The following is a 14,346-nucleotide window of genomic DNA, read 5'->3' on the forward strand; positions in this document are numbered from 1 at the left end:
CCTCAGGGAGACCCAGCAGAGGATGTACTTCCTGAGACAACTGGGGAAGTACAGTCTTCCACAGGAGCTGCTGATCCAGTTCTACACTGCGGTCATTGAGTCTGTCCTGTGCTCCTCCATCACAGTCTGGTATGGAGCAGCCACTAAACAGGACAGGAGCAGACTGCAGCGGACTGTACGGGCAGCAGGAAGGATCATCGGCGCCCCCCTGCCCTCCATCCAGGATCTGTACCTCTCAAGAACCAGGAAACGGGCAGGGAAAATCATCACAGACCCCTCACACCCTGGACACAGACTTTTTGATCTGCTGCCCTCTGGCAGACGGTACAGAAGCCTGCAGACCAGGACCACCCGACACAGGAACAGTTTCTTTCCCCTCGCCATCTCCCTCCTAAACAGTTGACCTGTCACACTGCTCCCACTGCCAGACTGCAACTGCACCTTATGTACATTTTGTAGTATTCATTCCACCTCATTCATTTCTGTATTTATGTATATAAGTTTAGATTAGTTATTTATAGTTGGTTTACACAGCTTTGTGTATGTATGTGTAATGTGTATATATAGACACGTGTGTGTGTGTGTGTGTGTGTGTGTGTGTGTGTGTGTGTGTGTGTGTGTGTGTGTGTGTGAGATTGAGAGCCACCATCTACCGGAACCAAATTCCCTGTATGTGTCTGCACATATACTTGGCCAATAAACACGATTCTGATTCTGATTAAAACAAACGCTGTTGTGACAGTGATGTACAGTCTTGTTGGTATATGCATGATTTTTATACATTTTACATCAGATAAAAACTTTGGTTGTAAGCTTCAGATAATTATTTAACAGCCAGACATTTTAAATGAGAATAAGAAAGTATTTCTTTGTGCCCCCCTTTTCGCTGTTAATGCCCCACATGGCCCCCTGGCAAAACTTTGCTAGACCCGCCCCTGCACAGTTACCAGCCGTCAGCTACATAAAAAAAAGGATCCTGGTGTTATTTGTCTCTCAGAAACAGTTCATAACTTCCCTTCAACTCATTCATGTCACCTAAAAGGTAAACCTGTTTCTCCATCACCAGTTCAGCTCTGATGACAACCGGTTCTTGTTGAGAACCGGTTCCCACTGTTTCAGTTCCTTGGAATTGTTTGCCATTTTTGCAAACGATTCCCTTATTGATTCCAGTCGCCCCAAATGACGTCACCACGTTGCGGAGCGTCATTTACCTGGCAGGAAACACGGCGCGTAAGCGGCTCAAACACTCAAAAGGTTGATTATACTTTATGAGAACAGATGACAACAGGGAAACTTGCAATGAACTTGCAATACTTGCAAAGTAGATATTTCATTTAAGGGAGGAAACACTATGAATATGCAAAAGCATTTGTTCACAAAACACGCGATGACCTTAAATGAATGTCATGTTTTTAATTCCGCTCCGGACTCTCAACCCAGCAGCAGCGGTAACGTTTGCACGTCCTCTCCCGTTAATGCGGCAGGTAAATAATCAACTAACAGTGCATATTATGTTAGCGCAATCTGCCTTATTACAAGACCTGCCATTACTGTGCATTTAGTGACCATGATGAGAGAGACAGAGTCTGGCTCAGGTGCAGCAGTTCTCGCTGCAGTCTACCGGTAGCGTCTCCTTTCAGGCCAGGATAGACGAATGTCACCGAGCAGTGTCTAAGTTTGTGGTCAAAGGCTTGCACCCGTTTGCCACAGCAGATGCCCCGATTTCACTTTGGTAAGTGAATGTGTTTAATTGTACGCAGGGACATTACTGGATATTCTTGTGTAATTGCTACAGAATAATTTATGTTATACTTTGTTATTGCTACAGAAAAATATTTATTTTATTATTTTACATTTACAATTTTTTTTCCTGGGGACCCTGTGACACCCCATTGAAGAGCCGTAGGCTGGATCTCTTAAGATCTCACTGTTGGGTTTGTAAGGCCATGTTACTCCTAAATTTCTATCTTGTTCAAAGAGAAGATATAAAACAAAGTTCTAAGCTAATCGACCTTAGTGTTCTCCTTTTTTAAAAAGAATCGATAAAGAATCGAATCGTTAAACAGAATCGAAAATAGAATTGGAATGTTGAAAATCTTATCAATACCCATCCCTACTTGTGGCTCAAGAGTAGGCAGTTTGCCTTTTAATCGGAAGGTTGCCGGTTCAAGCCCCGGCTTGGACAGTCTTGGTCGTTGTGTCCTTGGCCAAGACACTTCACCCGTTGCCTACTAGTGGTGGTCAGAGGGCCTGTTATTTGTATTGGTAAATGGACTGGTTCTTATATAGCGCTTTTCTACTCTATGTGAGCACTCAAAGCGCTTTACACAACTTGTACTTTTACCCAAGCACTTTTTTTTCTAAGCTGTAGCTAAGTTCTTACTATCTAGCATTTACACATAGATGCATCATCACCAATATGGGGTTAGTATCTTGCCCAAGAATATTTGGCATGCAGACTGGAGCAGACTGCGAACCACCAACCTTCTGGTTGGTAGATGAGCTGCTCTACCACCTGAGTACAGCCACACACTGAAACGTATTTTAAAGTCTCTCAGTATGGTCAGCCCATACTCAATTTATTATGGTCAGCCCCTTTGCCACCACTCCTCTCACAATTTGAGTCCCATCAGTCCAATATGTACACCAACATGCCAGAGGGCCAAGGAGTGATAAGACTTCAGACCTGCCTACAACTCATCCTTCTCATTTTGCTTACTGCTAACTGCTGGTGGAACACCTGCACTACCACAGGTCGTACTGATAGTGGACTGAACCACCTCCTCAAGTTCCTTCTTCTTGGCCTGGAAGTCGTCCAGGTGAGCATCTTGGTGGGAGTCCAACCATTCAATCTTCTCCTCCACTGCCTTCTCAATGGATTCAATCTGGTTCTTCAGGGAATATGCGTAGCCCTCCAGCTCATTGTGAGCATTGATCCTGTCTTTCACCGTCTTGTCTTCCTCAGCAAAGTGCTTGGCGTCGTTCACCATGCGTTTGATGTCCTCAGGCATTAGCCAGTTCTGGTTAGTTGTGATCTTGTTCTTTTTGCCTGTGGCCTTGTCCTCAGCAGTGACACGCAGAATGCCACTGAAGTTAATCTCAAAGGTGACTTCAATCTGCGGTACACCACGAGGAGCAGGGGGGATGCCAGTCAGGTCAAAGGTAGCCAGGAAATGGTTGTCTTTGGTCAAAGGATACTCACCTAAAAAAAAAAAAAAAAAGGTGACAATTAGACTTGTGGAACATATAATTTAACTGTCACGTGTTTCTTGTCATTGGATTCTTTTTATAAAGCACTATATTGGAACTTGAAAAAACAATATCCAAACTCTTACCTTCATAAACTTTGATGGTGACAATAGGCTGTTTATCAGAGGTTGTAGTAAACATCTGGGCTTTTTTGGTGGGCACCACTGTGTTCCTGGGGATCAGCTTGGTCATTACTCCTCCAACAGTCTCAACACCAAGGGTAATGGGGCATACATCCATAAGAACCACATCACCTGCAAGTGAAGGAAAAGGTTTAGTAAACAGGATCACATTTGAAAGCTCAAGCCTATTAAATAAAATTTTTCTAAGAGTCATGACTCACCAGTGTCCACCTCTCCAGAAAGCACACCAGCCTGCACAGCAGCTCCATATGCAACAGCCTCATCATGGTTAATGCCTCTACATGGCTCTTTGCCATTGAAGAACTCCTTCACCAACTGCTGGATTTTGGGGATACGAGTGGAGCCTCCAACCAGGACAATCTCATCAATGTCAGACTTCTTCAATTCAGCATCTTCCAGCACTTTCTGTACAGGCTTAAGGGTGGACCGGAACAGGTCCTGGGTTTTAAAGAACACACAAGTTGTCCTACCGCTTCTTCATTAGGATTTGATATGCATTATTTTCAAAACCAGATTAATATCTTACCATGTTCAGCTCTTCAAACTTGGCACGAGTCAGGGTCTCAGCGAAGTCTTCCCCCTTAAAGAATGACTCGATCTCAATGTGGGTTTGGTGCCGGGCAGATAGCGCCCTCTTGGCCTTCTCGACCTCGCGACGCAGCTTCTGCACAGCACGGTTGTCTTTGCGCACATCTTTGCCAGTTTTCTTCTTGTACAGCTCCATGAAGTGCTCCATGACACGCTGGTCAAAGTCCTCACCCCCCAGATGAGTGTCACCATTGGTGGCCACCACTTCGAATACACCATTTTCAATGGTCAGAATAGAAACATCAAAGCTGCCACCGCCCAGATCGAAGACAAGAATGTTCTTCACTCCATCCTTCTTGTCCAGGCCATAAGCAATACCAGCAGCAGTTCTAAAGAATACAGTGAGAATTTATTGTTAGAAGGGAGGGCAGGGACATTTTTTACAGTTTCAAATAGCAGATGATCAAATTCATTTTGATTGGATGCTTACGCCTCATTGATGATTTGCTTAACATTCAGACCAGCAATGGTACCAGCATCCTTAGTGGCCAGGCGCTGGGCATCATTGAAGTAGGTTGGGACAGTGATCACAGCATGTGTGACCTGAGGAAAAAGGATAAAGTTAGATTTGACGATACACCAATTAATTAAGATTAGCATTTTTGTACCTTCTTTCCCAGGTAAGCCTCAGCTGTCTCCTTCATCTTAGTCAGCACCATCGCACAGACCTCCTCAGGAGCAAAGGTCTTAACCTGGCCACCACCAATGTCAACCTGGATATGGGGCTTGCTCTTCTTCTCAATAACCTTCACAGTAATATACATCAATATTAATTTAACAAGAATTTAGCTCAAACATGACCCAAAGAACCAACAAGTTTTATTTTCAGTTTAGAAGCTCACCTTGAAGGGCAGGTACTTGATGTCCTGCTGCACAGACCAGTCATCCCATGTGCGACCAATCAGCCTCTTGGCATCAAAAATGGTGTTCTCAGGGTTAGAGGTCAGCTGATTCTTGGCAGCATCACCAATCAGACGCTCACCTTCACTGGTGAAGGCCACGTAGGAGGGGGTGATTCGGTTTCCCTGGTCATTGGCAATAATCTCCACACGCCCATTCTTGAACACTCCAACACTGCAAGATAACAGCTTGAATTCAGTCTGAATCTCACTTTTTTTTTCCAACAGTGGTATCGTGTCATTATTTAAAGAGTCTGAAGTGACTTACCAAGAGTATGTGGTCCCCAGATCAATCCCAATCACAGTCACAGTGTTCTTGTCATCATCGGCGGCACCAAACACTGTGCCGACTAACAGAATCACAACCCACAACAGCTTCATCTTTGTTTGTTTCCTCTCCAATCTACAAGGAGAAATGTATAAAAGAAATACAACATAAATCAATGTGGCCTTGAGATCAATAAGTGGACTAAGCCTCCCAAGTTCAAAAAGCCAATGGTACAGATGTGATTTGGTGAGTCCCAGAACCATGGCAGATTTGAAGTTGGTCTTAGAGAATAAATACTATAAATATTTTATGACTGTGTTATTGTACCTAGAGTAGAATCAGTCCAGTGTTCTTTTAGCAACTTAAAATATATTGACAAAACTGTGCAATGTTTGTTGCAATTTGTAAAAATAAAATGTTTGACTGAGTGAATGACTTTTTTTTTTAACTAATATTTTAATTTTTTTTCACAAATCATGGTCACAATACATAATGAAAACGTTGCCATTATACAAAAAAAAAAAAAAGAGAACCCCCCCCCCCCCCCCTCCCTCCCCACCCGAGGCTCATGTAAACAGAAACAAAACAAAAACAAACAAAAAACGTATGTCACACGTCTGGAAAACACGTTTCTATATAGTCAATAAATGGGTTCCAAGTCGCAGAGATTTTTGTTGTGATGAGAGAACTCTGTATCTAAGTTTTTCCAGTGGTAAAAAGAAAAGCACCTCCTTTAACCATTGTATGTATGAAGGAGCCTTATCAGACTTCCAGTGGACTAGAATAAGTCTACGGGCAAGCAACATAGCAAATGCTATGGCATTTTCCTGAGATTTACTAATTTTGTATTGAAATGGCATAACTCCAAAAATGCCAAAGCGGAAATCAAGCACTAAATTCTGTGCACTGATGTGAGATAATACTTTAAATATATTTCCCCAGTAATTATCCAGGTTCGGACAAGACCACATCATGTGACCCTCATTTGCTGGATTATATCCACACCTGGGACAGGCAGGATCGGCTTCTGGGAAAAACTTTGAAAGCCTCTCTCTTGTATAATGAAGACGATGAAGAATTTTAAACTGAATTAAACCATGGCGCATGCAAAGGGAGGAAGTATGTATACGATTCAAACAAGATCTCCACTCATCATCAGATCAATCCACCCCAATGTCTTTTTCCCAATTATTTTTAGTTTTTTCCCAAGTAATAGGCCTTAAGCTCTGTATCAGTTTGTATATGACGGAGATTCTTCTTTTGCCAAAAGGATCCATTTCCAAAATGGTATCCACTTGATTTTTGGGAGGTAGGTAGGGGAAAGAAGGAAACAATGTTTTTGCAAAACTTCGTATTTGCAGATATCTAAACATATGTGAGGTTGGTATATTGTAATCTCTCAGCAGAGCGTCAAAGGTGTTAAAAGTTTCTCCTGAAAATAAATTGTAAAAAAACTTCAAACCATTATTGTGCCAAATTTGGAATGCTTTATCTGAAATGGATGGCAAAAAAAAAAAGGGTTAAAAGCAACAGGAAAAAAATTACTAACCTGTTGCAAACAGAAGTGCCTTCTGAATTGAAGCCATATTTTAATAGATGTTCTTACAACTGGATTTGTTATTTTCTGTTTTTGATTTAGAGCTAGGGATGAGATTAGGAGGAGAAGTGGATTTGACATCAGTTCCATTTTTACCCAAGCCTCACCCTCGCTGTTCTCATAAACATATTTCCAGTGCAATAATTTGGTGATATTAGCCGCCCAGTAGTAAAAGATAAAATTTGGCAACCCTAGCCCACCAGCCTCTTTTGGTACTTCCAAATATGTTTTTTCTATTCTGGGATTTGAATTTTTCCAAATAAATGTTGCTATTAATCTGTCTAAATCTTTGAAAATTGATTTGGTTATAAAAACAGGAATCAATTGGAAAACATAGAGAAATTTTGGTAAGACCGTCATTTTAACTATATTTATTCTGCCTGCTAATGAGATCGGAAGTGTTGCCCATTTTTTAAAATCTTGTGATGTTTGTTCTAACAAAGTGTCAAAATTATGAATCCGCAACTCGTTCATTGTACGGGTTATATTTATTCCCAAATATTTAAACGTTTCTTTTTCTAATTTAAAAGGGAAGGCAGAGAAATCTTGCTCTATGTTATTAATAGGGAACAGTAGGCTTTTTGAATAGTTCAATTTGCATCCAGATATGCGTCCGAAGTGGTCTAATACCTTGAGCAGTTTAGGGATTGATCCCGTTGGATTAGATATATACAGCAATAGGTCATCTGCACACAATGATACTTTGTGCACTGTCCCGTCCCTAGAGATTCCGGCAACCTGACCGTCCTCCCTAAGAACGATAGCTAAAGGTTCAATTACTAACTTGAAAAGATAGGGAGATAAACTACAGCCTTGCCTGCAGCCTCTACCAAGCTGAAAAATGTCAGAGGTTACATTATTTGTCCTCACTGCTGCAACTGGAGAGGAATACAGTATTTTAATCCATTTTCGAAACAATGGGCCAAATTCAAATTGATTTAGGACCACATGAACATATGGCCATTCTATACGGTCGAAGGCCTTTTCTGCATCAAGAGAAATTATTATTTCTGACTTTTCTTTTGGTTCTGATGCATATAAAATATTAAATAGGCGGTGCATATTATAAAATGACTGTCGCCCTGGTATAAAGCCGGTTTGATCAGGATTAATAATTTTTGGCAGTGTAAGATCGATTCTATTAGCTAAGATTTTTGTGAGAATATTGTAATCACAATTTAAGAGGCTCACCGGTCTGTAGGAGCTGCATTGTGAGGGATCCTTACCCTTTTTGTACAGCACAGAAATTATGGCTTGTTTCATAGTATCTGGTAATTTCTCTTGAAAGAATATTTCCTGGTATACATCTTTGAGTATTGGTGCTAGTTTGTCTATAAATATTTTATATAGTTCAATAGGGAAACCATCAGGTCCTGGTGCCTTGTTACTTTGCATTGATTTAATTACTTTGACAATTTCACTAATGGTTATCTCTCTATCAATTTCTGTTCTGTCATTTACAGATATTTGTGGAATCGGTAATCTATCAAGCGTTTCAGCAATCTTTTTTTCATCAACCGGATCTGAGGTATAAAGACTGGAACAGAACATTTTAAACTGGTCATTAATGGTTTTCGGATCAGACGTCTTTTCTCCAGAGGTTTTACAGATTTCAGAAATCGTGTTAGCTGATATGGATTGCTTAGTTTGATGTGCCAAAAGTTTTCCGGCTCTTTCTCCATGTTCATAGAACTTTTGCCTTGATTTGAAAAATTAACGTTCTGTTTGCTGAATGGACCGAATTTTGTATTCTGAATTTAGTAATAATTTTCTCTTATAGAGGTCTGGTGTTGGATTTTCTGCATATAAGCAGTTTTTAAGCACTCTTTTATACTGTTGGCTAGGTTGTTCATTTGTTGTAAGTATTTCTTTTTTGAAATGATACATATGAAATTATCTGGCCTCTAAGATAGGCCTTTAATGCCTCCCATACAACAGTCATTTTCATCCCTTGGGTTTGATTTGTCTCTGTATTTGCTCAGAGACCATTTTTTTAAATGAGTCTTTAGTTAGGAGTAAAGGATCAAGCAGGCCGGTTTTTGACTTGAGCGTTCATAAAAATTTACATCTAATTGTACTCGACTATGGTCTGAGATAACAATAGAGTTGTATTGGCAATCTAAAACCTTGGGAAGAATTCTATTATCTAAACTATTATCTTATATTATCTATATTACTATTAAACTATTATCAGCATTGTAGCAATAACTGCCGTAGGTTTCCCGGTGTTTTCAAAGCCCTCCTTCACCCCTACAATGCGTGCATTGCACCGGCGTTGTCGCCCCTCGATGTCGTCCAACTTGCTGGTCAACTTAGCAACGTCCGATTTCAGTTTGCTAACCTCGTTTTCCAACTCCACTGTCCGGTCTGAAGAAGTATTCAAAGCAAACTCAACACTTTCCAAACGGGTCTCTTGCTTCTCCAGATCTTCTTTGATTGTGTCTCTTTTATCATTTAAATCTTTCGTGCTTGAATCGATACGGTCCAATATCCTCTTTTCAGAGCTAGCAATAGCTCTCATAATCTCACTCATGTCATGGGGTGGTGCCTCCGGTCTGTCCTCAGCATGGTCCTGTCAGGATCTGACGGCGCCCTGACCGGTCGACCTGCCAGTGTGTGTATATCTGTGTGCGTGTGTGTGTGTTCACCCAGAGATTGACGGAGGATTTACGGACACTAAGGAAGCACTTGGAGGAGAGACGGGCACTCACTACCACGCACGGGCTTACACGGAAGGAGGGACGCACTATCACCATTGTTGCACATTTGAACTGTTGTCACCTTGCTGCACTGTAAATAAATGCACTGTCATTATTTCTGAGCTCCGCGCCTGAGTCCACTCTTTAACAACCGTGACAGGTCCGAGGCTTTTGCGGCCTGCTCTTTCCCCGATCTAGTTTTGCTCATATTTCGTACACCGTAGCCTTGAAGATGTAAAAAGTGCCTCAGAGCAGCACACGGGCGTGTTATCGTACTGTTGTTAAAAGTTCGTTAGTTTTGGAGCAATGGAATTATGAAAAAAGTTAGTCCATTGAGGAGCCCTGTACAACACGTCTTCACATGGCTACCAGACACACCCCCCTCCAATCTGAGTGGGTGACTTTTAAGTCACTCAACATTTTTAAATAATAGCCTTTCTTACTTCTTAAACACAGACTACTGTAATTTATGATTTTGCCAGTTTAGCTGACTATGCACCAACCTAGACCCCAATTTAAGACAACCGGCACCAGTTCGAGTCTCACCTGCTTGACTTTGTTGTTGAAGTCTTGAATCCTCTCTTTTAGAAAATAAAATAGTATGAGCAGCGATAACCTTTAGAAGTTTCTCTTTCCCTTCGTGCTCTGTTTGTGGCAGCACTCAGCAGAGAACCAGTGTCAGGTTTCCTAGTAGGCAGTGCAGAGCAAAATGAAACTTCAAATCTCTGTCATCAAAATCACAGCGACTTGTGAGATAACGACTCAAAAATACATCTATATGTGTACAGTCAGTGGGAGACTAATACATTGTTCTTCTCACAGTTTCAGTTTGGTAGAGAAATGTTTCTCTCTGCGTCATTCAGACCCGCCCCATTTTTCAACTCTGCCGTCACCAGGTTCCTCGTTTCACATACTGATGCTATCACAATAATTTTAGTAAAATTCTTTCACTTTCGTTACATAAAAGAAAGAGGAATTTGGTTATCTTGGCCCATGAGAAGTCTAAAACAAATAACATGGATATGGTTAAATCTCGAGTTTTTAGCAAGGAAAGTAGGAGACTGTTGTCATGAAGTGGCCTGAGGAGAGTGGAGCTATGCACTTGCAAACAGAGTTCAGTTCCTTGCCAAACAAACAAGCTTAAAACAAGACAAAATCTGTTGTTCTGCAAATTAGTTTAAGAATTTAAAAAGACATGGTGATTTTTTTTAACTACTATACTAACCCTTTTTAGTTTTGCAATTATTTGCTATATTGAGAGGATTTACTTTATTTCTCTATTTTTCTTTATTTTGCCCATTAATTTGCAGTAGGCCATTCAAGGATGAATTTGTTGGTGTTGGGTGTAAAGATCTGGAGGGATATTTTTGTTTTATTCTTTCTTTATTTTTTATTCTATTTTTCAGTTTTATTGTTTTAAGACTTGATGAGAGAGTTACTCCATTACACCTTGTGTCACTTAAAAATGTGAATTTGAGTGATGGCTTTGATGTTTGACTAACACTTTCTGTTTGATCACATGACCAGGATTTTCCCAGTTACAGGAAGTGTGAAGGGACATGTGCAGTGAAGTGTGCCAGGCGCGTGACCAGGACATGGCCTCTCCTCTCAGACTGATGAAGTACAATCTCTGTGCATCTTAGCTGTGCATAATAAATGAATGAAAGGCAGGTTTGTGATGATGCCTGAGGTACAAAAGAAAAAAAAAGCTCTAGACCTGGGCTGCTAATTAAGTGAAGCACAACATACAGACACATTTGACTGCTTGCATCACTAAAAAACCCACTGATACAAATGAAAAAGAGCGATAATGAAATCAGCTTGTTAAAACTCTGAAGAGGAGATGTTTGCTAATATGCAGGTAAGTAACAGCAAGGCATACCTGAGGTGATGTTGCAGGAAGTTCTGAGTAATACAGCAGATCAGTGATGTATCAGAAGCTCCAGTCAAAGCACTTATGGCTGTATATAGACCGATTGATCACTGTAGTTAGTTTACCTGCCTTCTACTTTAATTCTGTGTAATTAAAAACAGATGACAACAAAGTAAAGACAACAATCGCTTTTGCTGAGCTAAAGGAATCAAGTAATCAATCAGTAATTTAAGCTTCTTACTGTAAAGTGGTATTATGTTTATTATACTATATTGCAACTAACCTTCCCACCTCTCTCTATCTAACTGTATTTACCACAGGGAACAAACCCTCTCATTACCGGGAAGAACCCCAACGTACAGGCAGCAAGCTGAGGGGATATTAGAAAACCCAACCCAGCCCACCGCCTCTCACCAGGGGCAACTCCAGACTGAGACAGAGTCCAGCCGCTCTCCAGGAGACTGGTTCCAGAGCCCAAGCCATACGTTGAGGTGAGCCCGACTATATCTAGCTGGTACCTCTCAACCTCATGCATCTCGGCTCCTTCCCCACCAGAGAGTTGACATTCCATAACCCAAGCACCAGTCTTGGTAGCTGGGGTTCAGTCCTCCAGGGCCTTTGCTGCTGCCGCCACCAGGGAAACAATGCACCCGACCCCTACGACACCTCCTGTGGGTGTTGGGCCTGCAGGAGGATGGGCCCATGTCCTCTTTTCGGAATGTGCCCGCCGGGCCCCATGGATTAAGGTCCGGCCACCCGACGCTCGCCCTGGGGCACCCTACCCCGGGCAGGGTAGACTGTTCCCTCTGTGATATGCCCACAAGGGTCTTCTGAATCGCTCTTTGTCTGGTCCCTCACCCAGGATCAATTTACCATGGGGGACACTACCAGGGGGCAAAAGGCCCCGGACAAGCCCCTAGGATCACACAAATGCCTCCAGCACGATAAGGTAGCAATTCGCAGAGGGAATAATCTCTCTATGTAAAAGTCTAGAGCCTCTGAGGGTTATCTGAGTACTTCTTACATTACACAAAGTAAAGGTTTCCATCATGGTGTTCATGAAGTGCTGGATTTTGTGGTGGGAGACACCACCACAACCAGAAACAAAGGTTAGATATTATAGTTTACCAGACAACATCGAGTTTGAGAGGTCATGGATTTATAATTGAACAAAAAATTACAGCTATTATGAATTGGACTGTTCAATCGCACTGCTATGAAAGTGGTATATCCCATCTGTCCACCATTGAAAAGTCTTTGATCTATGGTTGACTGGGAAATTAGTGAAATGAGGTTGATTTAAAATTGACACAGAATTTCTGCCAAGCCATTTATTTACAGTTGAAAAAGTAGGATTTATATTTGAGTGGAGAAAACGAGAAAACCACTGCTCAGCTAAATCAGATTGAAACAAGTTGCTTTAGGATGAGGTTGATAAAAACTTCCCTTGTGACCAAATTCAAACAATTCTTTAAAATAGACAAGAAAAAAAAAACTCTTCCACAGTGATGTGAAAGACTCATTGACAGTTTCTGCACATCTATGTTTATGGAGCTACATGTTTACTATGCTGGTTTTACCATTATGTGGTGCTGTTTGTATTAGTTCTTGTGAAAGCTGTAACAGTGACAGACTTGGTTAAATGAAAGTGTATAAGTCATGTAGCTTCTTGCACTTACAGTGGTTTATTTGCTTCATCAACACACATGATCAGAATGTAGAACTGGAGTCATGACACAAACATGTTTTTACCTGCTTTTAGTGACAGGCTTTGTAATTCAAGCTGAGGATACAATGGAGCGATGCAAAGATTTACAGCACATGAAGCAGAAACATTAAAACCATCACCTTATCTGAACTAAATACAACAAACATCCTGCTACAGTTTAATAATGAACCAATCCAGCAACAATGAAGGAAGAAACCAAGATGCTCCTGACTCTGGTAAAGGAGAGGACATGAAACACAGACTGCTCTCTGCAAATGTCTAAGCTGCAGGTAAAAATCTGTTGGTCATTTTCAAACCCAGAGACTGTAAACACTGAGCAGAAACACAGAGTTCACCCCAGAAAATCTACATGTGCAGCTAAGAAGTGACTTTAGGTTTAAACTTTAGTGTTTTATACAAATAAAATTAAATCTCTCATTTTTCCTCTGACTGACCCACTCGTGCTGCCCTCCTGTGGTCATGGCTGCAGACATGCCACAGGCTTCAGTCCTTCCCCCTGAAGCCCACCTCTTATAGCACACTACATAATCAGTGACCCAAAGCCACAAACGTGCAGCGCAGGAGTACTGCAGTCCCAGCCACACGAAAGGAGTCGAGGCGTTTTTGGCTCTTTCCTGGACCCATCGCTGCTGATGAGGGTTGCTGATTGTAACCAGGCCATGATGTGTCTGTCTGCAGTAATTCAAGGCTTCCTCCCAGGTTTTGTTTTCCCTGATCAGAATCAGTTTATCTGCCATAAAATCAGAGAAAACATTAAATCAGTAAAATCTGGACTTCAAGTCTCTGGATGTTTGGTCCAGTTTCACTGGAAGAACAAAAGAAAACATTTCAGTGATTCTTCAGATGAATCAGTCGCTCTACAGAGAAATCTCTGTTCCAACCATCAGCTAAACATCTTCACCTGCAGAAATAAGTGGCTGAAGAAACACACTGACCTAAATCCTCTCAGAGACTCCAGCAGTTCATCTGTTGGACAAACAGCTGAGATAAATCTGTGTAAACTCACCATCATAGCAGAAGAAAGGCTTTCTGTGGTCACATCCAGCAGAGCTCCATCTTCCTGATCTCTCTAACAGAGTCGTAGCACATGTCCTGTTGTTTAGTCCATCATTAAATGAGTCCCAGTATCTGAAAGAGAAGTTACTCCCATCTGACCACCTCCAGCTGTCTCTGAACAGGCCGATCCACAAGGCTTTAGAGTTCTTCAGCTTCTTAAACTCTTCACTGTATATCTGATCGAGTCCACTGGCCAGGTCAGTGTGATGCTGTCTGCAGTATGCCCGTGCTTCATCCCAGCTCAT

The 14,346-nt window shown here is 41.5% G+C and overlaps 2 protein-coding genes across 2 annotated transcripts; both read right to left on the reverse strand.

Annotated features, from left to right (window-relative positions):
• Positions 1-2,428: 2,428 nt before the first annotated feature.
• LOC146578070 (endoplasmic reticulum chaperone BiP-like) lies at positions 2,429-10,413 on the reverse strand. The gene is made up of 9 exons (XM_085269425.1): positions 9,990-10,413; positions 5,148-5,282; positions 4,823-5,054; positions 4,589-4,726; positions 4,411-4,523; positions 3,919-4,309; positions 3,593-3,830; positions 3,336-3,503; positions 2,429-3,202 (listed from the first exon to the last, which is right to left on the reverse strand). The coding sequence occupies exons 2-9, from the start codon at positions 5,258-5,260 to the stop codon at positions 2,691-2,693; spliced, it is 1,905 nt and encodes a 634-aa protein (XP_085125551.1). The 5' UTR covers positions 5,261-5,282; positions 9,990-10,413; the 3' UTR covers positions 2,429-2,690.
• Positions 10,414-13,428: 3,015 nt separating this feature from the next.
• LOC146578071 (putative C-type lectin domain family 20 member A) lies at positions 13,429-14,346 on the reverse strand. The gene is made up of 2 exons (XM_085269426.1): positions 14,052-14,346; positions 13,429-13,775 (listed from the first exon to the last, which is right to left on the reverse strand). The coding sequence occupies exons 1-2, from the start codon at positions 14,344-14,346 to the stop codon at positions 13,429-13,431; spliced, it is 642 nt and encodes a 213-aa protein (XP_085125552.1).

This window comes from Mchenga conophoros, linkage group LG3 (assembly GCF_057382185.1).
Source record: "Mchenga conophoros isolate Kocher_MC1m ecotype Shallow Benthic linkage group LG3, M_conophoros_male_GT1.1, whole genome shotgun sequence".
Lineage (NCBI taxonomy): Eukaryota > Metazoa > Chordata > Actinopteri > Cichliformes > Cichlidae > Mchenga > Mchenga conophoros.

Excerpts from the sequence above, each read along its gene's own strand:
- LOC146578071 (XM_085269426.1), bottom strand. The coding sequence starts at position 14,346 with ATGAGCTGGGATGAAGCACGGGCATACTGCAGACAGCATCACACTGAC. Across the intron at positions 13,776-14,051 it reads GCCTTTCTTCTGCTATGATG|ATAAACTGATTCTGATCAGG; the intron begins GTGAGTTTACAC and ends ATTTTATGGCAG.
- LOC146578070 (XM_085269425.1), bottom strand. The coding sequence starts at position 5,260 with ATGAAGCTGTTGTGGGTTGTGATTCTGTTAGTCGGCACAGTGTTTGGT. Across the intron at positions 3,831-3,918 it reads AGTTTGAAGAGCTGAACATG|GACCTGTTCCGGTCCACCCT; the intron begins GTAAGATATTAA and ends TTTAAAACCCAG. Across the intron at positions 3,203-3,335 it reads CACCATCAAAGTTTATGAAG|GTGAGTATCCTTTGACCAAA; the intron begins GTAAGAGTTTGG and ends TTTTTTTTTTAG.